Raw genomic sequence first — 23,380 nt, 5'->3', positions numbered from 1 at the left:
TTTCCATGAATTTCCTGTGAAAAAAGCGACTTCAGGAAATAAACGACGAATTTTAGAACATCGTTGAGGTTTTTAACTGACTTTTGAAAGAAATCCATAATGACTGAAGATTCAGGTATGTAGCTCCTGAGGCTTTTGAGGGCTGAAATAAGCCATTTTTTTCAAAAAAAAAAATTAAATTTAATTAAAAAATTTTAAATTCAAGAAAAAATTAAAAAAAAATAATTTCAAATTTTTTTGTGCCCTTTTGATTTTTTTGCCCGTAGCTACGTCTCTGAAATCAGCTGACTCGAAAATAATCAATATTTTGATAGGAAGAAAAATTTTCCGTCGCTTACTTTCTTTAATTTATTACCTCTGTACATCGTTGAATCCGCATCTCGAGCACATCGTAACGCGAGCCTGGATGCCTGTCGAGTGGATCGCCACAAAAACAATCGAAAATCCAAAAGTTAACGTGCATTAGACAATATAGTAATACGATGCTGGGCTCCAATTTAGTTGTTCCAGTGGTTCTTTGGGGACCAAATACCTTAACGCACTGCATTTCGAGCATATATCTCACGGACGACAAAAAATCCATAGTTTCGGGAGCTTATGATGGACAAATCGTCATTTGGTAAAAAATTATTTTTTTGTAAAAATTTTTTTCTTACTTTTTTTTCGTTTCAGGCAAATTGATGATGCAACACAAAAGATGACTCCGCGCTATTTGCTGATAGGACACACGACTCCCGTTTTGTGTATCTCGAAGGCTTCGATCCTGCCTGACTACAATTACATCGTGAGTTCGTCAGAAAGTGGCGAAATGTGTTTATGGGACTTGGTTGACGGCAAATGTCTTGAAACGGTGAAAATTCCTCAAGTTCACACAAATTTGCAGGCGTATCAGATGAGCGGATGCGATGATATTCGACTCTTTTGCAACGGATATTACGTCGAAATTCTCATCATGGATCCCTTTAGTTTGGAAATTCTCTTTTCGCTGACGTCAAAAGTGAATCCCGATTGGATTTCAGCTCTTCATGTGCTTCGCCCGTGCAAACGCAAAGACGACGTTGTGTTGGCGATCACGACAACGGGCGTCGTAAAAGTCTGGACCCTCGTTGGCAACGAAAACAAATATTCCGAGCCGATTTACGAGAACGAATCCAAGCAAATTCGCTGCTTGAATGCCATCAGTATGAAATGTTGTGCGAAAAATCAACGAACTGTCCTGATTGTTTGCGCGAAATATTGGCAAATTTATGACGCCGGAGACTTTACGATACTTTGCAGTGTGATTGCCCCGTCGGGAGAACGTTGGATGGGCGGCGACTTTATTTCGAGTGATCGGGTGTTGCTCTATTCGGACGACGGAAAAGGATATATTTATCGGTTGCCGGCAAATAGTGTTCCGGAGAATAAGGATTTTCATCAACCTTCGGTGAATCACGACTCGCCAATGTTGTATTGCATGTTAGCGACGCGAGATGGGAAACCGTTGTCTTGCCCGCCCGCAATTCAAGTTTCAATAACGGAAGTTGACGAAAAACGGCAGTTTTCATTGATCAAAGGTGACTCGGAAGGACATATCACGATATGGAAAGTGCCTGATTTCACAACGGAAGGCATTAAAGCGATCGAAGATGCGAAGAAGGGACCTCAAAGTAAGTAAATTTATGTTTAAAAAGTTGACAAAATTCATTTTTGAGTTATAAAAAATTCATTTCGAGATAAAAAAAAATTATTTCGAAATAAAAAAAATTATTTTGAGATAAAAAAAATTATTTCAAAATAAAAATATTATTTCGAAATAAAAAAAAAATAATTTCGAGTTAAAAAAAATTATTTCGAGATAAAAAAAATTATTTCAAGTTAAAAAAAATTATTTCGAGTTAAAAAAAATTATTTCGAGTTAAAAAAAAATTATTTTGAGTTAAAAAAAATTATTTCGAGATAAAAAAAAATTATTTCGAGATAAAAAAAAATGATTTCAAGTTAAAAAAAACTATTTCGAAATAAAAAAAAAACTATTTCGAAATAAAAAAAAATTATTTCGAACGATAAAAAATTCATTTCGAGATAAAAAAAAATTAATTTCGAGATAAAAAATTTAAAGATAAAAAAAATTCAAAATTTAAAAAAAATAATAAAAAATTACCTTTTGTTCTTGCAGTCGTCAAATCAAGTTTCTCAACAAGTCTTTTGGAAGCATGGCGTATTTTGGATCCTCCTTCAATTGGCATCTTAGATCAACTAAATGAACCGCAAGAGAGCATAATTAAAATCACAGCGAGTACTTATCTGCCTCAACAAAGCAGATTAGTTGTTGGAAGAGACGATGGTTCAATTATAATTGTTCCCGCAACGCAAGTTATTGCTATTCACTTACTTAAAGGTCCTCATCAATTGAATGGTAAGTCAAAAATTCTCTAAAAACCGAACAAATTTTATAATTTTTTATGTTTTTTTCAAAGGATGGCCTCCGCATCAAGTACTTCAAGGACACGATGGACGAGTAAATTGTCTCCTTTGCCCTTCCTTGACAGATCCACGTTATGACAAATCGCATTTGGTATCTGGCGGTGTGGATTTCTCGGTTTGTTTGTGGGATTTGTACAGCGGTAATTTGCTGCACAGATTCTGTACTCATGCGGGAGAAATTACGCAGCTGCTTGCTCCTCCGGGATCGTGTAGCGTAAGAAATTTTCCTTTAAAAATTTTTTTTTTATAAATTTTCATCAAAAAATCAATTTTTTAGCCTCGTATTCAAAAATGCATCTGTTCCGTCGCCTCAGATCATTCCGTAGCTTTGCTCAGTTTACAAGAACGAAAATGCATTACGCTCGCAAGTCGTCATTTATTCCCCGTTACGAACATCAAATGGCGCCCTCATGATGATTTCCTCATTGTTGGTTGCTCCGACGGCACCGTTTACATTTGGCAAATGGAAACGGGGCATCTCGATCGTGTCCTTCACGGGATGTTGGCGGAAGAAGTAATGAATGCATGTGACGAAAATGCTGAAGAAATTGGCGGAAGCGGATCTTTGACGGATTCAGGAATGGCAAATCCCGCTGTTCACTTCTTCCGTGGTTTGCGACATCGAAATTTGACGGCAATCAAGCACGCAACGCAACGAGGCATTCATCAATTGCAACAATTGCACGGGCATAACCAGATGGATATGAATTTCCTCATGAAAAATCGAAGTAGTCCGTTAATTATTCAAGGAATTCGAACGAATCCTCAAGGTAAAATTTGAAATTTTTAAAGAAAATCAAAAATTATACGAAATTTTTTTCAGATGCGGAAAGTCACATTTTGTTCTTTGACATCGAAGGACTCATTTTCGAGTTGCACAGCGAAGAATATGCAAAAATGGTTCAAAGTACGATTGAAGCAGCTCAAAAGAATGAACATCATTCAGATGCAGGAAAGAAAATTTCAGGTAAATTAAAAAAAAATTAAATTTAAATTTCCTTAATTAACGAGGATTAATTTAACTTTTAAAAAATTTAATTTTTGAAAAAAAAAATTGAATTCATAAAAAAATTAAAAAAATTCATTTAAAGAAAAATTTTAATCATTTTTTTTTTAATTAAAAAAAAAAAAATTTCAAAAAAAAAATTTTTAAAAAAAATTTTCAAAACATAAAAATCAAAAATAACTAAATAAAATTTTTTAAAATAAAATTTTTAAAATAAAAAAAATAAAATTTTTAAATTTAAAAAAAATTAAAAATTAAAAAAAAAAATAATTTAAGATTATCAAAAAAATAAAAAAAAAATTATAAAAATTTAAAAAATATTTTTTGAAAAAAATCACTTTTTTTATTAAATTTTATATTTAAGATTTTTCTAAAATTTTAATATTTTTTTCAGATTTCTTGGGGCGTGTAAAAGCAAAAGCGAGTGATGCTGAGAAGATTTTAAAAGACAAAGATAAGCACGGAATATTAGCAAAAGTCAAAGAAGGTGCTGAAAATATCGGTACAAAAGTACAAGCGAAAGTCGAATCCGTCGTGAAGAACATCGAAAACGCTAATAAAGGTAAATTTTTAATAAATTTTTCAACTTTTCAACCGAATTTTCACGAAACTCCAATTTTTAGATAACGGAGCAGCTAATTTACAGTCACTTTCACGCATGGAAACGACTCACGTGATGGAAGTTGCTCAACTAATCCTTTCGTTGATCCATTCATGGGGTCTCGATTCGAAGCTCGATGCAATTTGTGAGGAAGAACTCGGTCTTCTTCGTCCTACAGTTCCCGTTTCCTTTGGCGTACTCTCGAAAGGCGGTTACATGTCACTCTTATTACCAACATGGCAGAACTCGTTGATGCAAAATCGCGACAAACATCCGGAATTGAAGACACAAAATGACTTGAACACTCTTTTCACGTCTCGCTTGCATTGGGAATTGAGTGCAACGATGACTTCGAATCACTTGTTGACGATGGTTGCGTTATCGAACACCCTCATGTCGATGAATATGGCGTCATTTTTGGAGAAATATCGCGCATTGGAGGCAGCAGCGGCTGCAAATGCCGAAGAATCGCACGACAAACTCGTGAATCAGCAACAAACGCAAATCAAACAAGGCTGGAGCTTGTTGTCGACGCATCATTGCTTGACGTTGCCCGAAAAAATTTCAACGTTAGAGGTTAAGAGCTTCCAAAAGCCTCAAGTTGAGATGATGGCACGACGATGGCAACATCATTGCATCGAAATTCGTGAAGCGGCGCAACATTTGCTGTTGGGCGAGTTGAAGCGAATGGGCAAAAAAGGCAGAAAACAACTCGTTGAGTCATGGGCGCAGTTTTTGCCGCTTTACACACACACCGAACCAATTGCACCTCAAAACGCGACAAATAACCAAAATAATTCGGGTCCCGGATCGCCGGCAAATGAACCAGCAGAAGAGGAATTCGACGATGAGGACGAAGAAGAAATTGCGATTCGAAAACCTTCGAGTTTGTCAGAGTTGAAACGGAAACAGAGCACAGCAGTTGTGCTTTTGGGCATTTTGGGCGCTGAATTTGGGCAAGAAATCTCAAATGAAGTGCCGCAAAACGTAAAAAAGCCTGCGATTGATCAACGACGAGCCAGTTCAACATCGGAAATATTCGGCGGAAATAATAGTTTGCCTCGATTAACTGCTTTGGCATTAGCTCATCTTGTTTTGGCGCCAACTTCGCCCAAATTGCCCGCTTTTACGCCCCTTCGACGTGCCGCCATTGATTTAATTGGTCGCGGATTCATCGTATGGGAGCCCTATTTGGATGTCAGCAAAGTTTTGTTGGGACTTTTGGAGCTTTGTTGCGACTCACATCACTTGTTACCGAGTTTGAATTACAAATTACCCCTAAATCCGCAGGCAGATGCATGTCGAACGGCCCGTTATTCCATTCGAGCCATCGCCACAGCACGTCCCGCTGTTTTTATCACGACAATGGCGCGCGAAGTTGCTCGTTACAATGCCGCGCAACAAAACGCCCAAGCGTTGAGTGTTCCTCTCACGCAATCAGTATTATTCCGTGCGAAATCCGAGATTCTGCAGTGCATCGAAGAGCTCATCGAAAAGATGCAAGCACTCGTGGCGAGTCTCCTCATCGAAGCAACCGACATTATTTTGCATTGTGTCGACATGCATGACCTCAAAACGAAGGGATTACAAGAAGTTTGTCCCGCATTGTGCAAATACAACCAAGTTTCGCATTGCGGCGTGTCACGAAGAATCGCCACGGGAGCAACGAACGGACATTTAGCAGTTTACGAGTTACGACAAAGCAAGTGTCAGATGATTCCCGCGCATTCGCATCCCGTTACAGCACTCGCTTTCAGTCCCGATGGCAAAAATCTCGCAAGTTATTCGTGCGAAGAGAACAAATTGGCATTCTGGCAAACGAGTACAGGTAAAAAAAAAAATTTTTTTCGAAAAATTGATTAAAAAAAATAATTTTTACTTTTTAGGCATGTTTGGTTTGGGCTCGTCACAAACGAAATGCGTCAAAAGTTATTCCACAGCGCCCATTCCCGACGTTTCACGCTTCAATCCGATGCGTTTAGCAAAATTGATATGGATTAGCAACAAAATCGTTACTCTCATGTTGGCTGATGGCTCGGAGACGCGATTCAATATCTAAAGAAAAAAAAAAGTTTAGGAGAAAAAAAGTTATTGATGTTATGAAAAATTTATTATTATTATTCATGTTTCACAAAATGTTGAAGTCTTATTATTATTATTATTAAAACGCAGTCACAGTTGCAATAAAGGATGATTATTAACTTCAAGACGCTTAAAAAATTACTTACCTTCTTGTAAAAAAATTTCCCTTTTGAATTTTATTTTTTTTTTCGTCAAATATTGACCCAATATGAACAGATATCATCTTTAGAATGAATATTTATTCAATTTTAGCTTTGAAATCCATCAAAAGTTTGTTAGATCTTGACTTGAAAAATTTCATGACCGTTTTAATTTTTTTTTTCAAAAAACGCTTCAATTTGTAGCTCTGAACCATATCTTTCAAACGAATGTAAATTTTACCCTGTACGATAAGTGCAAAGCTAAAAATATCAAATTTTATGATGCTTCAATTTTCACATGCAACAATGTTGCACATAGAAAAATACGTAATTTTAAAATACGTAATTTTGTTTTTGGGCTCCTGTAAATTAATTTTTGCGCAAAACGCATTGAGACCTATTGTAATTTGTAGCTCTGAATCATATCTTTCAAACGAATGTAAATTTTACCCTGTACGATAAGTGCAAAGCTAAAAATATCAAATTTTATGATGCTTCAATTTTCACATGCAACAATGTTGCACATAGAAAAATACGTAATTTTAAAATACGTAAAATTGTTTTTGGGCTCCTGTAAATTAATTTTTGCGCAAAACGCATTGAGACCTATTGTAATTTGTAGCTCTGAATCATATCTTTCAAACGAATGTAAATTTTACCCTGTACGATAAGTGCAAAGCTAAAAATATCAAATTTTATGATGCTTCAATTTTCACATGCAACAATGTTGCACATAGAAAAATACGTAATTTTAAAATACGTAAAATTGTTTTTGGGCTCCTGTAAATTAATTTTTGCGCAAAACGCATTGAGACCTATTGTAATTTGTAGCTCTGAATCATATCTTTCAAACGAATGTAAATTTTACCCTGTACGATAAGTGCAAAGCTAAAAATATCAAATTTTATGATGCTTCAATTTTCACATGCAACAATGTTGCACATAGAAAAATACGTAATTTTAAAATACGTAAAATTGTTTTTGGGCTCCTGTAAATTAATTTTTGCGCAAAACGCATTGAGACCTATTGTAATTTGTAGCTCTGAATCATATCTTTCAAACGAATGTAAATTTTACCCTGTACGATAAGTGCAAAGCTAAAAATATCAAATTTTATGATGCTTCAATTTTCACATGCAACAATGTTGCACATAGAAAAATACGTAAAATTGTTTTTGGGCTCCTGTAAATTAATTTTTGCGCAAAACGCATTGAGACCTATTGTAATTTGTAGCTCTGAATCATATCTTTCAAACGAATGTAAATTTTACCCTGTACGATAAGTGCAAAGCTAAAAATATCAAATTTTATGATGCTTCAATTTTCACATGCAACAATGTTGCACATAGAAAAATACGTAATTTTAAAATACGTAAAATTGTTTTTGGGCTCCTGTAAATTTATTTTTGCGCAAAAGGTATTTGGACAATAAAAATCATTTTTTTTTAGTTTTTTATTCATTTATTTGAATGTTTTTTGATTAGAGATACGTTTTTTTTTATATTAAATGTATTTACATCACATTTGATATAGGTATAGAGGCGTTAACAAAATTACAGTTATAAGCTCTGTGAAACTAAATGAGTTAAATATGTTTTTTTTTTGTTATTTAGATATTTTTTTTTAGTCTAAAAATTACTTTCAAACCAAGTCAGTTGGTCTTGCCATCGGATCGTCTCGATCTATGGGCGGCGGCGATGTTGTCACTTCTACACTTTTGCTTGGAGCTTGTGTCAAATAACCCGCAGTTTGAGGAACGCCAGCTAAAAATAAAAAAAAATTGTAAAATTTGGCGAAAAATCGACTTGAACAACAAATTTACCTGTAATCGCAAAGGGTCTGTTAGTATCCATTATGAACAAATCATGCTTTTGATCACGATAATCCGCCCAAACTTTGTTAGAATTCAAAATATGAGCAACGCGATCGCCGTAATTGATGTTATGCGTCATGGATTTCAATGCAGACACGATTTTAGCTTTGATCTGAAACGAAAAAATCATTTTTTAAAATACGTTGAAGGAAATTTTTAATGAAAAATGTTACCATTGCTGGATTTTCTTCACTTTCGATCCGAGAATCAAGAATCGTCAACAGATATTGCACTAAATTGCTTTCCAATGATTGTCGAACGAGCGAGTCCTGCGAAAAAAATGAAAATTAAGAAAAATAAGGTAAGAAAATTGTATTGAACGTACATGCTGGCACTTGAAAAGACGATTGAGTGTCTCGGAAACTTTTCCCCACATATTTTTGTTTTCCTCCATGCACTTTTTGAGCGCATAAATACAGTCAGTTTGCGCAATTGCAGCCACACAAACCTAAAAAAGACGAAAATTTTTAATTTTTTGAGATTTTTCAACGGAAAAAATTTTTTACCTCTGACAATGCGAGGGCATGTAATACTTCTAATGCACTCTTTGGTTGTGTCGAAAGTTGTCGAAAGAATTTTGGTATGTGTCCTAATACTGGAATCGTATCTGCCAAGTTTGGCTGAACATTGAGCAACAGTACCAATGATTGCGTCGCAATATCGAGCGTTTCCTTATCGACGCCCGTTCGACTGATATTGTCCACGATGAAATCCAACAAATCCGACAAAAATTGTTTCGGTTTGCGCAACGTCCATCCCGGATTCGAGACAAAAAGGCGCAAGTAAACGCCCGATACGATAAGTTCGTCGGAAACAATTTCGGGCAATTGCTCGGGATCGTGCCACAAAAATTTCGGATTTTGCTTTTGCTTCATGTAAAAGTTGTCAGCCATCGTTCGTACGGCAAACGAAACAGTCTCGCGAGTTTTGTCGTTCCAAATTAACTCGGGATGCTCGTGTGTGCTCTCGAACATTTGCACGCAACCAGCTGGCGTCTCGATCATGGCATCCAAAAAGACGACAGGAAGGAATTTGCAAACTGTGATACGAACTTTGGGACCACTCAACTTGTCGAGAGTCATTTTTCCGAGTAATTCAGCGCACGTCTCACGGATTTGAGGATTATTTGAGTTACAGAAATGATCGAGGAGGTAAATGACGGCACCTAAAATAAAAAAATTTTTGAAAAATTTATATTTTAGAAACATTTATTTAAATTTTTTTTAATTTTTTTTAATATTTATTAAATTTTAGCTTTAAAACCCATCAAAAATTGGTTGAAAAGTAACTTGAAAAAAAAAACGATTTTTGCTCCTCATATGATAAAATCGTACTTTTTTTTATTTCATCAAAAATCGATCAGATAGCAATGGAAATCAACTTTAGAATGAATATTTATTAAATTTTAGCTTTGAAACCCATCAAAAATTGGTTGAAAAGTGACTTGAGAAAAAAAGTACGATTTTTGCTCCTCATATGATAAAATCGTACTTTTTTTTATTTCATCATATGATAAAATATGATAAAATCGTACTTTTTTTGTTTGATCAAAAGTCGACCTGATAGCAATGGAAATCGACTTTAGAATGAATATTTATTAAATTTTAGCTTTAAAACCCATCAAAAATTGGTTAAAAAGTGACTTGATAAAAAAAGTACGATTTTTGCTCATCATATGATAAAATCGTACTTTTTTTTATTTGTTCAAAAATCGATCAGATATCAATGAAAATCAACTTTAGAATGAATATTTATTAACTTTTAGCTTTGAAACCCATCAAAAATTGGTTGAAAAGTGACTTGAGAAAAAAAGTACGATTTTTGCTCCTCATATGATAAAATCGTACTTTTTTTTTATTTCATCAAAAATCGATCAGATATCAATGGAAATCAACTTTAGAATGAATATTTATTAAATTTTAGCTTTAAAACCCATCAAAAATTGGTTGAAAAGTGACTTGAGAAAAAAAGTACGATTTTTGCTCCTCATATGATAAAATCGTACTTTTTTTTATTTCATCAAAAATCGATCAGATATCAATGGAAATCAACTTTAGAATGAATATTTATTAACTTTTAGCTTTAAAACCCATCAAAAATTGGTTGAAAAGTGACTTGAGAAAAAAAGTACGATTTTTGCTCCTCATATGATAAAATCGTACTTTTTTTTATTTCATCAAAAATCGATCAGATATCAATGGAAATCAACTTTAGAATGAATATTTATTAACTTTTAGCTTTGAAACCCATCAAAAATTGGTTAAAAAGTGACTTGAGAAAAAAAGTACGATTTTTGCTCCTCATATGATAAAATCGTACTTTTTTTTATTTCATCAAAAATCGATCAGATATCAATGGAAATCAACTTTAGAATGAATATTTATTCAATTTTAGCTTTGAAACCCATCAAAAATTGGTTAAAAAGTGACTTGAGAAAAAAAGTACGATTTTTGCTCCTCATATGATAAAATCGTACTTTTTTTTTATTTGATCAAAAATCGATCAGATATCAATGGAAATCAACTTTAGAATGAATATTTATTAACTTTTAGCTTTGAAACCCATCAAAAATTGGTTAAAAAGTGACTTGAGAAAAAAAGTACGATTTTTGCTCCTCATATGATAAAATCGTACTTTTTTTTATTTCATCAAAAATCTATCAGATATCAATGGAAATCAACTTTAGAATGAATATTTATTAAATTTTAGCTTTAAAACCCATCAAAAATTGGTTGAAAAGTGACTTGAGAAAAAAAGTACGATTTTTGCTCCTCATATGATAAAATCGTACTTTTTTTTATTTCATCAAAAATCGATCAGATATCAATGGAAATCAACTTTAGAATGAATATTTATTAAATTTTAGCTTTAAAACCCATCAAAAATTGGTTGAAAAGTGACTTGAGAAAAAAAGTACGATTTTTGCTCCTCATATGATAAAATCGTACTTTTTTTTATTTCATCAAAAATCGATCAGATATCAATGGAAATCAACTTTAGAATGAATATTTATTAACTTTTAGCTTTAAAACCCATCAAAAATTGGTTGAAAAGTGACTTGAGAAAAAAGTACGATTTTTGCTCCTCATATGATAAAATCGTACTTTTTTTTATTTCATCAAAAATCGATCAGATATCAATGGAAATCAACTTTAGAATGAATATTTATTAACTTTTAGCTTTAAAACCCATCAAAAATTGGTTGAAAAGTGACTTGAGAAAAAAAGTACGATTTTTGCTCCTCATATGATAAAATCGTACTTTTTTTTATTTCATCAAAAATCGATCAGATATCAATGGAAATCAACTTTAGAATGAATATTTATTAACTTTTAGCTTTAAAACCCATCAAAAATTGGTTAAAAAGTGACTTGAGAAAAAAAGTACGATTTTTGCTCCTCATATGATAAAATCGTACTTTTTTTTATTTCATCAAAAATCGATCAGATATCAATGGAAATCAACTTTAGAATGAATATTTATTAACTTTTAGCTTTAAAACCCATCAAAAATTGGTTGAAAAGTGACTTGAGAAAAAAAGTACGATTTTTGCTCCTCATATGATAAAATCGTACTTTTTTTTATTTCATCAAAAATCGATCAGATATCAATGGAAATCAACTTTAGAATGAATATTTATTAACTTTTAGCTTTGAAACCCATCAAAAGTTGGTTGAAAATTGACTTGAGAAAAAAAGTACGATTTTTGCTCCTCATATGATAAAATCGTACTTTTTTTTATTTCATCAAAAATCGATCAGATATCAATGAAAATCAACTTTAGAATGAATATTTATTAACTTTTAGCTTTGAAACCCATCAAAAGTTGGTTGAAAATTGACTTGAGAAAAAAAGTACGATTTTTGCTCCTCATATGATAAAATCGTACTTTTTTTTAATTTATCAAAAATCGATCAGATATCAATGGAAATCATCTTTAGAATGAATATTTATTAACTTTTAGCTTTGAAACCCATCAAAAGTTGGTTGAAAATTGACTTGAGAAAAAAAGTACGATTTTTGCTCCTCATATGATAAAATCGTACTTTTTTTTATTTCATCAAAAATCGATCAGATATCAATGGAAATCAACTTTAGAATGAATATTTATTAAATTTTAGCTTTAAAACCCATCAAAAATTGGTTGAAAAGTGACTTGAGAAAAAAAGTACGATTTTTGCTCCTCATATGATAAAATCGTACTTTTTTTTATTTCATCAAAAATCGATCAGATATCAATGGAAATCAACTTTAGAATGAATATTTATTAACTTTTAGCTTTGATTGGTTGAAAATTGACTTGAGAAAAAAAGTACGATTTTTGCTCCTCATATGATAAAATCGTACTTTTTTTTATTTCATCAAAAATCGATCAGATATCAATGAAAATCAACTTTAGAATGAATATTTATTAACTTTTAGCTTTGAAACCCATCAAAAATTGGTTGAAAATTGATGATAAAATCGTAATTTCATCAAAAATCGATCAGATATTTATCAAAAGTTGGTTTGACTTGAGAAAAAAAGTACGATTTTTGCTCCTCATATGATAAAATCGTACTTTTTTTTATTTCATCAAAAATCGATCAGATATCAATGAAAATCAACTTTAGAATGAATATTTATTAACTTTTAGCTTTGAAACCCATCAAAAGTTGGTTGAAAATTGACTTGAGAAAAAAAGTACGATTTTTGCTCCTCATATGATAAAATCGTACTTTTTTTTATTTCATCAAAAATCGATCAGATATCAATGGAAATCAACTTTAGAATGAATATTTATTAACTTTTAGCTTTGAAACCCATCAAAAATTGGTTGAAAATTGACTTGAGAAAAAAAGTACGATTTTTGCTCCTCATATGATAAAATCGTACTTTTTTTTATTTCATCAAAAATCGATCAGATATCAATGGAAATCAACTTTAGAATGAATATTTATTAACTTTTAGCTTTGAAACCCATCAAAAGTTGGTTGAAAATTGACTTGAGAAAAAAAGTACGATTTTTGCTCCTCATATGATAAAATCGTACTTTTTTTTATTTCATCAAAAATCGATCAGATATCAATGAAAATCAACTTTAGAATGAATATTTATTAACTTTTAGCTTTGAAACCCATCAAAAGTTGGTTGAAAATTGACTTGAGAAAAAAAGTACGATTTTTGCTCCTCATATGATAAAATCGTACTTTTTTTTATTTCATCAAAAATCGATCAGATATCAATGGAAATCAACTTTAGAATGAATATTTATTAACTTTTAGCTTTGAAACCCATCAAAAATTGGTTGAAAAGTGACTTGAGAAAAAAAGTACGATTTTTGCTCCTCATATGATAAAATCGTATATGAATATTTATTAACTTTTAGCTTTGAAACCCATCAAAAGTTGGTTGAAAATTGACTTGAGAAAAAAAGTACGATTTTTGCTCCTCATATGATAAAATCGTACTTTTTTTTATTTCATCAAAAATCGATCAGATATCAATGAAAATCAACTTTAGAATGAATATTTATTAACTTTTAGCTTTGAAACCCATCAAAAGTTGGTTGAAAATTGACTTGAGAAAAAAAGTACGATTTTTGCTCCTCATATGATAAAATCGTACTTTTTTTTATTTCATCAAAAATCGATCAGATATCAATGAAAATCAACTTTAGAATGAATATTTATTAACTTTTAGCTTTGAAACCCATCAAAAGTTGGTTGAAAATTGACTTGAGAAAAAAAGTACGATTTTTGCTCCTCATATGATAAAATCGTACTTTTTTTTATTTCATCAAAAATCGATCAGATATCAATGGAAATCAACTTTAGAATGAATATTTATTAACTTTTAGCTTTGAAACCCATCAAAAGTTGGTTGAAAATTGACTTGAGAAAAAAAGTACGATTTTTGCTCCTCATATGATAAAATCGTACTTTTTTTTATTTCATCAAAAATCGATCAGATATCAATGGAAATCAACTTTAGAATGAATATTTATTAACTTTTAGCTTTGAAACCCATCAAAAGTTGGTTGAAAATTGACTTGAGAAAAAAAGTACGATTTTTGCTCCTCATATGATAAAATCGTACTTTTTTTTATTTCATCAAAAATCGATCAGATATCAATGGAAATCAACTTTAGAATGAATATTTATTAACTTTTAGCTTTGAAACCCATCAAAAGTTGGTTGAAAATTGACTTGAGAAAAAAAGTACGATTTTTGCTCCTCATATGATAAAATCGTACTTTTTTTTATTTCATCAAAAATCGATCAGATATCAATGAAAATCAACTTTAGAATGAATATTTATTAAATTTTAGCTTTGACATCCATCAAAAGTTTGTTAGATCTTGACTTGAAAAATTTCATGACCGTTTTAATTTTTTTTTCTAAAAACGGTCAAGAAAAAAAAAATTTTTTTATTTCTTTAAAATCAAGGAGATTTTGATGGAAATAATCTTTAGAATGAATATTTATTCAATTTTCTTCGAAATGCGGTAAAAACTCATGAATTTTTCGAAAAATTTTTAATAATTTTAAAATTTTTCTCACCTTTAGCTTGTGCTTCTTTAACCATTTTCTGCATATTGACGAGCCCCGAAAGCGTATCCAACACCTTTTGCGTGACATTTTTCAAATCTGGATCCTTCATCGACGTCAAATAGCTACCCAAGATATCACAAGCGGCGATTTCTGCCACGCAATCCTTATTTCGTGACACGAGCGAGATAATTTCCAACGCCAGCGTCTTAATAACGTGATCGTACTCCGTCATATTTTGACACAGCAATTGGAAAAGCAAATCAAAGTACCCAATGCATTGCATTTCGATATTTGGATTCGAATTGAAGACCCCAATGAGCGACTTCATGACCATAATGATGCCCGTGACAGTCGTCGCTGTATTTTGAAAGTGAAAAATATTCGCAGGTTGATTCGGATTCACTTGCAATTGATTTCGCTGCTTCGCCTTTTGATATTCGTTCAACAGCGGATTCAACGGAGCCTTGTTTGAGGGATGATCCACAGCTAAAGTCGGAATTAAAATGTCTCCTGCGCCTCCGGATTTTCCATTGGATAAGAACAAGAAAGCTTGTTTCAGGAACACGAGCAAGTCAATAACGAACGATTTTGGATCCTCGATCGGGAATGTGGGCATCTCGTTGTAAATCCGCAAGAAAACTTGTCCAACTTGAACTTCCGTTTTGTGTGATTCGTAGGTGAAGTCTTGTACGAGCTTCAAAACGTCAGTTACATCTTCATATTGTTGCCTTGCGCTGATTTGCCGTTGTTGCTCCAAGAAATCCAAGAGTTCAGCACGTGTTCCATTGTCCCAAATCAAATAAGGGTTACGAGTATTTGACGTGAGAATCTTCAAAATCTCGTTATCCGTGTCAGTTGCGAGTTTGTTAGCGATAAAAGGTGTCAGCAAGACATCTAAGATGCGTTTGACGACTTTGTTTGTGGCTGTTCCTGAGATGCTGTACCTGAGAGACAACTTTGACGTGTCATTTTTCTCAATTTCCTCCGATTTTCGGTCTTCGCGCGTGACATTCGTGATCATATTGGCCAACGCTTGATTCTGTTGGATGATATTTGTGGCTTTGTCGCCGTAATCGAGCGAATTTGAAGACACGGGAGGCGGCGGGGGCATTTTTCGCGGTGAATTTTCCGGAAGTGAGGCATTCGATGTGGTCGGTGAGCTTACCAAAACTTCCGTCGGATCGTTCAAGAGTTTGATTGAATATCCGCTTAAGGCACAGCATGCACTAACAGCGAGTTTTGCCAAATTGTTACACGCTTGTTGTTGATTTGTCTTCTCGTCAACCGCGACGCCACTCTCATCCAACGTGTAATCGTACTCGAACATGAAAAGCATGAGACTCCACAAAATTCCGTTGCACACAAGTTGATTTTGCAATTCCGTATTATTCGCTGCCAAACTCGTGATGAGCGCAACCGAGGGAGAATGTTTGAAACTGACGACATGACACACATCCAACAAGAGACGCGGTAACTTGAGAATCTTGTTCTTGCAATTTTCGAAATAACAGGCGACTTCGAAGCATTTTGTGATGTTCGAGATGACTTGATAGTGCAATTCGTCGGGTTTCGAATCGACTCCCATGATGGAAACGCATCGCGAATAAGCCTCTAACAAAGCTTCGATTCCCTCTTCACGTCGCAGCTCTTCGGCATTCAAGGCGGAACAATTGACGGTGTGATAACACAATTCAGAAGCAGCTGCAAGTAACGGCACGGGTTTGGAAAAGAGTTGATCGTCTTTCGTTTCCAAGCGGATCGTTTTGATGAGTTGCGGATATCCGGCGTATTTGTAAGGACGCAATTCCTCCGAGTAACGTTCGAATAAAATGCTTTGCGTGCGGAGAATTAGTACGATGTTGCTGGCACTTGGACCATCTGTGCTCCATTTCGTGCGGGAGCAAATAAATTCATAAGCTTGATTGACTCGGAGGAAGATTTCCTTTCCTTTTGGATTTTTATCTGAAAAAAGAGAAAAATTTTAGATTAAAATTTGAATTTTTTTTATTTTTATAATTAAAATTACTTTTTTTTAGTTCTTTAAAAAATGAACTTAAAATTTTTAAAATTGAATTTTTATTTAAAAAAAATCATTTTTGAAAAAAAAATTATTTCGTGAAATTTTTATTTAATTCTGGAAATCATTTTTAAGCCAAAAATGATTTTTTAACAAAAATTAAAAAAATTCAATTCTTTTTTTTTTGCTTGAAAGTGAACGTTGAGTTTCAAAATAAAAAAAAAATCAGTTCAAAAAAAAATTTTTTTTTCATGAATTTTTTTTTTCGCTCTGACAATTAACTTTAGGTTTAAAAAATGAATTGAAAAATAAAAAAATTCAGTTAAAAAAAAATTTTTTTTTTCATGAATTTTTTTTTTGCTCTGACAATAAATTTTAGGTTTTAAAAATTAATTTTTAAAATAAAAAAAAATTCAGTTCAAAAAAAAATTTTTTTTTCATGAATTTTTTTTTTCGCTCTGACAATAAATTTTAGGTTTTTAAAATTATTTTTTTTTCAAAATGAGGTTTAAGTTTAAAAAAAAAAATATTTTTTAGACAAATAATTTTTAATTTCTGAAATTTTACTCATGATTTTTTTCTTAATTCTAAAATTTTTAAATTTTAATTCTTAAATTTTAATTTTAATTTTTTTTTAAGAAAAAATGTTTTTTTTTCTGTAAATGAGTTATAAGTTTTTAAATAAATTTTTTTTGACAAAATAATTTTTTTTTTCGTAAAATTTTCTTTTAGCTCTGAAAAATGAACTAAAAATTTTTTTTTAAGCTCTTAAATAAACATTTACAAATTTTCAAATAAAAATTATCTTAAAAATTCATAAAAATTCTTACCTGGATGATAAATCTGCGCCAATTTATAATAACTCTTCCTAATTACAGATTCATCGGGCTGTGCAACCTTTTCCAAATCAATACCCAACACTTCATAAGCTTGTTTAACTGTCATTTCCGGCGGGCGTTTCTCAACTTCCTTCCTCCATGCATCCAAAGTGTGTTTCAAAAGCAATACCGGCTCCGCAATTGGCCAATCTGGAAACTTTTGCGTATCCGTCAAATGTCTCAAATAAAAGATATGACAGAAAAGCTCATTTTCCAACTGCGGATAACTAATAACGGGTATTGCAATATACGGATATCGCGACATACAATGTCCTCTCAAACGTGGCGTAAAATCCGCAATATGCGCGGAAATTTTTTCAATCAACATCCTTCGCATCTCTGAATTCCAAATGACTTCAGGGGTATCAAATTCACCCAAAAATATTTCCGCGAATTTTTCAGCGCTGTAATTCTCCAAAAAACAAACCATCGCTTCAGGCAACAATTGTCCGAGGATACTTCGATACATGATATTTGACGTCATGTTTTGATCGTCGCTTCGAAAGGCTTGTTTCATGTGAGTTAGCTTCAGGAAACGAGCTACGGGGAGAATGTTACTTCCCGTGTACATGAGCATGAAGTAAAAGACGCCTGTCAAGTAAATTTTCGACATTTCTGGATTGTCTTCCATGATTTGACAAAGGAGAGTAGCAACGCGTTCGACCAGCGCCGGATCATGGGTGAGACAAAGTTGAACAATTTGCGGGAGATGAAGAAATTCCGAGAGTTTTCGTGACATTCGAGGTCCGGGAATTAAAACTGCATGTCCGTCACTCGAACGACTTCGGAAGAAACTCGTACATTTGATCAAAATATCCAAAATTAGTTTCGCCAATTCGCTTTCGTTATACAACGGGTTTCCTTTTGCCATGAGACACCATTTTAACTGAGGGATTTGTTGCAATGAACGCCATCCATCCATGCCGGTTGCCCAAAATCGTGTTCGAGGATTTATTGCGTTTTTCGCCCAAAGCTCTTTTAGTTCAGAAAATGTCACGGGACCGATTCTCTCGGGTTTTTCGTTTTCACGTTCAATGTTGTAATACCAATCTTTCTCTTCGTGCTCCTTCATGTTTTGACCCGCTTCGATGGTATTTGTCTTCGTATTGGGCGCCACACGATTTCGATGAAGATGCGCGAGTGTCAAAAGATCCACGAGAGTTCCTACGTGATCAGCGACGGGACGGCAATTCGCTTTGTACAGCACGAGAACTTTTACCAAAGTCACCAAGGCATCGCGCAACGACGGCGACAAACAACGATCGATCATTTGCAAAATGTAAGGCATGTCACTAAAATATCCAATTTCTTCGTAATATCGATTGTAGACCTTCGCAAGAGCCTGTAACGAAGAAACTGTCAATTGATCGTCATTGATTCGATTGCGACACAAAACCCTTCGGTACAACGCATTGAACAACTCATTCGGGTCTTTCACCAAATTCGAAGGCCAATCATCCCGTTCAAGCAATATCCGGATGTAATAATCGCCGATTTTAATCTCGTCCGCTAAACTATTGTACTGCACCTCGAATTCGTCGTAATTCCATGCTACCAAAAGTTGTCCTGCCAAATCCTTATCTGATTGAAATTGACGAATTTCGTTTTCCAAAGCGATACGGAGCTCTTCGCGCGTTTTGTGATTCCATATGAGGTTCGGCAGTGTATGCGATTTTCCGAATTGGTAGAAGAAGAGAGGGAGATTGAAGATTTTATCGCTTTGCGGTTTGCGTTTTCGACGATTTCTCAAAACGACGGGACGAGCTTTGGCGGGATTTGTTGTTCCGCCGAGTTTTGCTGATAATTCGGGACGATCCAGAAGTGTGAGACCCCAATGTTTGATGCCGTCAAGATGTTTTTCGATGAGATATTGGATGCGTTTGTTGCGCGAATTGCTCTCGACAGCCATTTCCAAGTTGTTGCGCACGTTGAGACGATCTTCTTCGACTTCGTCTTTGGGTACTTCGCTTTCTGACTCGAGGAACATCAGTAATCCAGCGGGCTGTTGAAGAAATTTGGAAAGAAAAATGTAAGTAAAAATTGATTTTTGAATTTTTTTAAATTAATTTTTAATTTTTTTTTTCGTTCAAAAATAATTTGAAAAATTTTTTTACATTTTATTTAAATTTTTAAAATATTTTTTTTTTAATTCTTTTTAATTAAATTTTTTTTAAAATTATTTTAAAAAATTTAAAAATTAAAATTTTAAGAAAATAAAAACAAATTTGAAAAATTTTCAATTTTTGAGAAATTTATTTAAATTTTAATTTTTTTACTTTAGAATTATTTTAGAAAATTTTATAATTTAAAATTTTCAGAAAATCAAAATTTTAAAATTTAAAAAAAAATTTAAATTTTTTTTTTTTAAAATTTTTAAATAAAATTAAAAATTTTGAAAAAATATCAAAAAAATTTTGAAAAAAAAAAAAAATTTTTTGATTTTGAAAAAGCGATAAAAAATTAATTCAAAAAATTTTTTAATATTTATTTTAAAATTTTCGAAAAATTAAGAAAATTAGTTAAAAATTTTAAATTTTTAGAATTTTTTTTTAAATTATCAAAATTAAAAATAATTTTTGAACCAATTTATTAACAAAAATTGATACTTACGAAGATTCTTTTGAACAAATTGACAGCTTCATCGCTATCTGTAACCCACAATCCAACCAATTGTCGCGAAAGTTGACGATGCGTTGCCATGGTAGCATCTGTGCTCGGTGTATAAAGTGCCATAAGCAAATGTTTGCACAAAGCTGCCTCATCTAAGGCCAAAATTTGCATTTGTTTCGCAACTTCAGCATCTCCTTCTTCAATCAAGGCTCTCATTACCAAACCAGCTCCCTTTACAATCGCCAACGACGAATGTTGAAAAAGTTTAAAAAGCGATCTTCCTCGTTCCGCAACCATATTCAGCAACAAATCAAACTGCTTTCCATCGGTTGTCTCGCTATAAGGCGCACACAGAGCAAAAGTGAGAAAATCCAACATTGCCGACAAAACCAAAGCTCCGCTCCCGAGATTTATGTGTTGAACCCACATTTCGAGCAAACTCTCGAGGAACGATTTGGAATGTAATAACGAACTTTTATTCAGCTGCTCTTGCTTCAAGTCGTAATCGGCATGCATCGAGTGCATCAGAGAGTTGATCATGTCAATGGCGGCATAAGAAACAGCGAGATCTTTACGACGGAGCGACGTTACGACGCGTTGTCCAATCGATTCACGGAATCCGGGGAGATTTGTGAAGGCGGCGAAACCAACTTTGCTTGCAAGAAGACGTCGTAAAACGTGAAATGAGCCCTCGAGTTCTTGATCATTCAATTGGGACAGATCCAATTCTTTTGTCGTTAGAGCTTGAAGGGCACCCGTAATTAATCTTTCTTTGTTTTCAGAGAACAAGGACTGAAAAAAGAATTTTTTTAGTGAAAATTTGATAAAATATTTGAAAAATGTTTTGGATGTTTTGGAAATTAACTTTTTAGACTCCAAAATGTGTTTTTATGTACAAAATTATTTCAATTAATTCAAAGCAAGCATATTGAATTGATTTTTTTTGGTCAAAATTAATTTTTACGCCTAAATTTTACGTTAAAAGGTCTTAAAATGAAATTTTTCATGTTTCGAAATAAAAATTTGAAATTCGAAAATATAATTTTATGACTTAAAAATCAATTTTTGGATCTAAATTTAACTTTGAACGTCTTAAAATGAAATTTTTCATGTTTCGAAATAAAAATTTGAAATTCGAAAATCTAATTTTACGACTCAAAAGTCAATTTTTGGATATAAATTGAACTTTGAAGGTCTTAAAATGAAATTTTCATATTTCGAAATAAAAATTTGAAATTCGAAAATAAAATTTTATAACTTAAAAATCAATTTTTGGATCTAAATTTAACTTTGAACGTCTTAAAATGAAATTTTTATGAAATTTTCACATCAAAAAATAATTTTTTAAATTTTTTGTCAAATCCAAAACATTTTTCATCATAAAAATTTTTGAAAAAATGTTCAAAAATACTCACATCTTGTGTAACACTATAATTCAGTCCGCTATAAGGAACATTCGCATTGAACCGTTCGATAATTTCCAACCGTTTCACGGGATACTGATACATGCTAATGATAAATTTCAGTAAATTCGCTTCCGTTTCTTCATCCACAGGCGCTGTCAAGGGTCCTGCACGTTTTCCGCGGGGCGTTCGATTAATCCGCACATGCACATCCGGATTACTCGATGATCTCACAGCATCAAGCAGCGTCGCAAGCAACGAATCCCTCTCGTTCGTGATGTACGTTCGCACACACCCATTCTTGTACTCGATACTAAATTGCTGGATGTTGTCATTATCGCGAATCAGCGCAAAGACATCGTTCAACGGGCGTAACGTACAAATGCTGTACGTTTGCGGATCGCGTTCCAACAACGTGAAATCAGTGAGGCACAAAATTCGTCGCACCGGCTCAAAATGACGAATGCTGACTTTTTGCACGATAAATTCGCTCATCGATGTGTGGTACATGTCGTCCTTGTATTTGCCAAAACGCTCATTTTCGAATTGCTCCAACGTGATTTGACTTTTGAGCACTTTGATGTCGATAGCGAGAAATTGCTGCGCATACTGCACGATATTTTGAATGACTTCGTAATGATTGATGACTTTGAAGAGATGCAAACGACTCCAACCGCCATACGCGAGCACAATTCCGCCTTCGTAATCTTGAATCCCGATGATACCGTCGATATCTTTGTAATTGTAGCTGGCAAGAACGGTATTTGTGGTTGGATCGAGTTGATCTAACGAACAAGGAGTCACTTCCAAGACAATTGGCAAGCTAATTCCCGACCAATGATGCTTCTTCGCTTGATATTTTTGCACAAATTTGGGTTTTTCCGAGAATTCCTTGTAAAAACGGAAGATTGCGGTGAGAATTTCATTCCGAAACTCCGACGACAACTTGATCGTGTCTTGTTTCTTGTCCTTCCGCAAACTCAACGTGAATTCTTGAGCAGTCTAAAAAGGTAAAAACATAAATTTCGATGAAAAATCAAAGAAAAAATTAATTTCAACTCACATTTCCTCCCGTTCGATTAGGCGCCGCTCCCAAAACATCCGAATACGACCATCGATTAGTCTCGTCGAAGCGATCCGGATGATATGTCGAGATGCCTGTCGTGCCAATTGACAAAATTCGCTTGTACTTGCCCTTCCAAGAGTGTTTCGTCACGAGAAATGACTCGAGCTCCATGTTTTCCCTGCTATTTGCCATCGTTTATGAGCTCCTTGACATTCTGTAATCGCTGCAAAGAGACAAAAATTGAAATCGATGACGACGACAACAGAAAAAAATGTTTGAAAGGGCAAATTTTGTAACTTCAAAACAAACAACGATGCAGATAACTCCGTAGATGCTCTTCCGTAACAGCATGAATTGCAAGATAAGCACAAAATAGAGCAATTTACGAGAGAATTTAACACCCCCTTATAAAAATTTTTTCCTGTCTTTGTTTGTTTCTTCAGATTTATCGCATCGACAGTTCCAAAAACGAAACTTTGTTCTTCTAGGACGTTACTTACTTCGTAAAAATGTTCAAAAACGGATCTCGATACCTTTTTTCAGGCTTTTTTGGGGATTTTTTTTAAAGATTTTACGACAATTTCAGTGTTTAGTTCCGTTTTTGCAATATTTCGTTTCAATTTCATGAAAAACGGAACTTCATCAATTTCATTCGTCTCAAAATTAGTTCAAAATGTCGCCGCATTTCCGCTTTGGCGGCGCCAT

The 23,380-nt window shown here is 33.3% G+C and overlaps 2 protein-coding genes across 2 annotated transcripts; one reads left to right on the top strand and one right to left on the bottom strand.

Moving 5' to 3' along the window:
* Positions 1–305: 305 nt before the first annotated feature.
* On the top strand, positions 306–6,280 carry LOC134830600 (WD repeat-containing protein 7). The gene is made up of 9 exons (XM_063844138.1): positions 306–619; positions 673–1,649; positions 2,159–2,398; positions 2,460–2,680; positions 2,744–3,236; positions 3,290–3,433; positions 3,867–4,034; positions 4,096–5,901; positions 5,960–6,280. The coding sequence occupies exons 1-9, from the start codon at positions 483–485 to the stop codon at positions 6,130–6,132; spliced, it is 4,359 nt and encodes a 1,452-aa protein (XP_063700208.1). The 5' UTR covers positions 306–482; the 3' UTR covers positions 6,133–6,280.
* Positions 6,281–7,779: 1,499 nt separating this feature from the next.
* On the bottom strand, positions 7,780–23,279 carry LOC134829659 (dnaJ homolog subfamily C member 13). Its single transcript, XM_063842861.1, has 11 exons — positions 23,176–23,279; positions 22,673–22,898; positions 21,622–22,611; positions 20,207–20,998; positions 17,549–19,598; positions 14,711–16,663; positions 8,675–9,333; positions 8,494–8,616; positions 8,342–8,437; positions 8,118–8,280; positions 7,780–8,058 (listed from the first exon to the last, which is right to left on the bottom strand). The coding sequence occupies exons 2-11, from the start codon at positions 22,865–22,867 to the stop codon at positions 7,937–7,939; spliced, it is 7,143 nt and encodes a 2,380-aa protein (XP_063698931.1). The 5' UTR covers positions 22,868–22,898; positions 23,176–23,279; the 3' UTR covers positions 7,780–7,936.
* Positions 23,280–23,380: the final 101 nt, after the last annotated feature.

The sequence above is a fragment of the Culicoides brevitarsis genome, chromosome 2 (genome assembly GCF_036172545.1).
Source record: "Culicoides brevitarsis isolate CSIRO-B50_1 chromosome 2, AGI_CSIRO_Cbre_v1, whole genome shotgun sequence".
In the NCBI taxonomy this organism is placed as follows: domain Eukaryota; kingdom Metazoa; phylum Arthropoda; class Insecta; order Diptera; family Ceratopogonidae; genus Culicoides; species Culicoides brevitarsis.
This window is presented reverse-complemented; position numbering and strand designations above follow the sequence as displayed.

Coding starts and splice junctions, on each gene's coding strand:
- LOC134830600 (XM_063844138.1), top strand. CDS start 483: ATGCTGGGCTCCAATTTAGTTGTTCCAGTGGTTCTTTGGGGACCAAAT. Junction 2,681..2,743: donor CTCCTCCGGGATCGTGTAGC/GTAAGAAATTTT, acceptor TCAATTTTTTAG/CCTCGTATTCAAAAATGCAT. Junction 3,237..3,289: donor AATTCGAACGAATCCTCAAG/GTAAAATTTGAA, acceptor AATTTTTTTCAG/ATGCGGAAAGTCACATTTTG.
- LOC134829659 (XM_063842861.1), bottom strand. CDS start 22,867: ATGGCAAATAGCAGGGAAAACATGGAGCTCGAGTCATTTCTCGTGACG. Junction 16,664..17,548: donor GGCGCAGATTTATCATCCAG/GTAAGAATTTTT, acceptor CTCTTTTTTCAG/ATAAAAATCCAAAAGGAAAG. Junction 8,617..8,674: donor ATGCCCTCGCATTGTCAGAG/GTAAAAAATTTT, acceptor CGTCTTTTTTAG/GTTTGTGTGGCTGCAATTGC.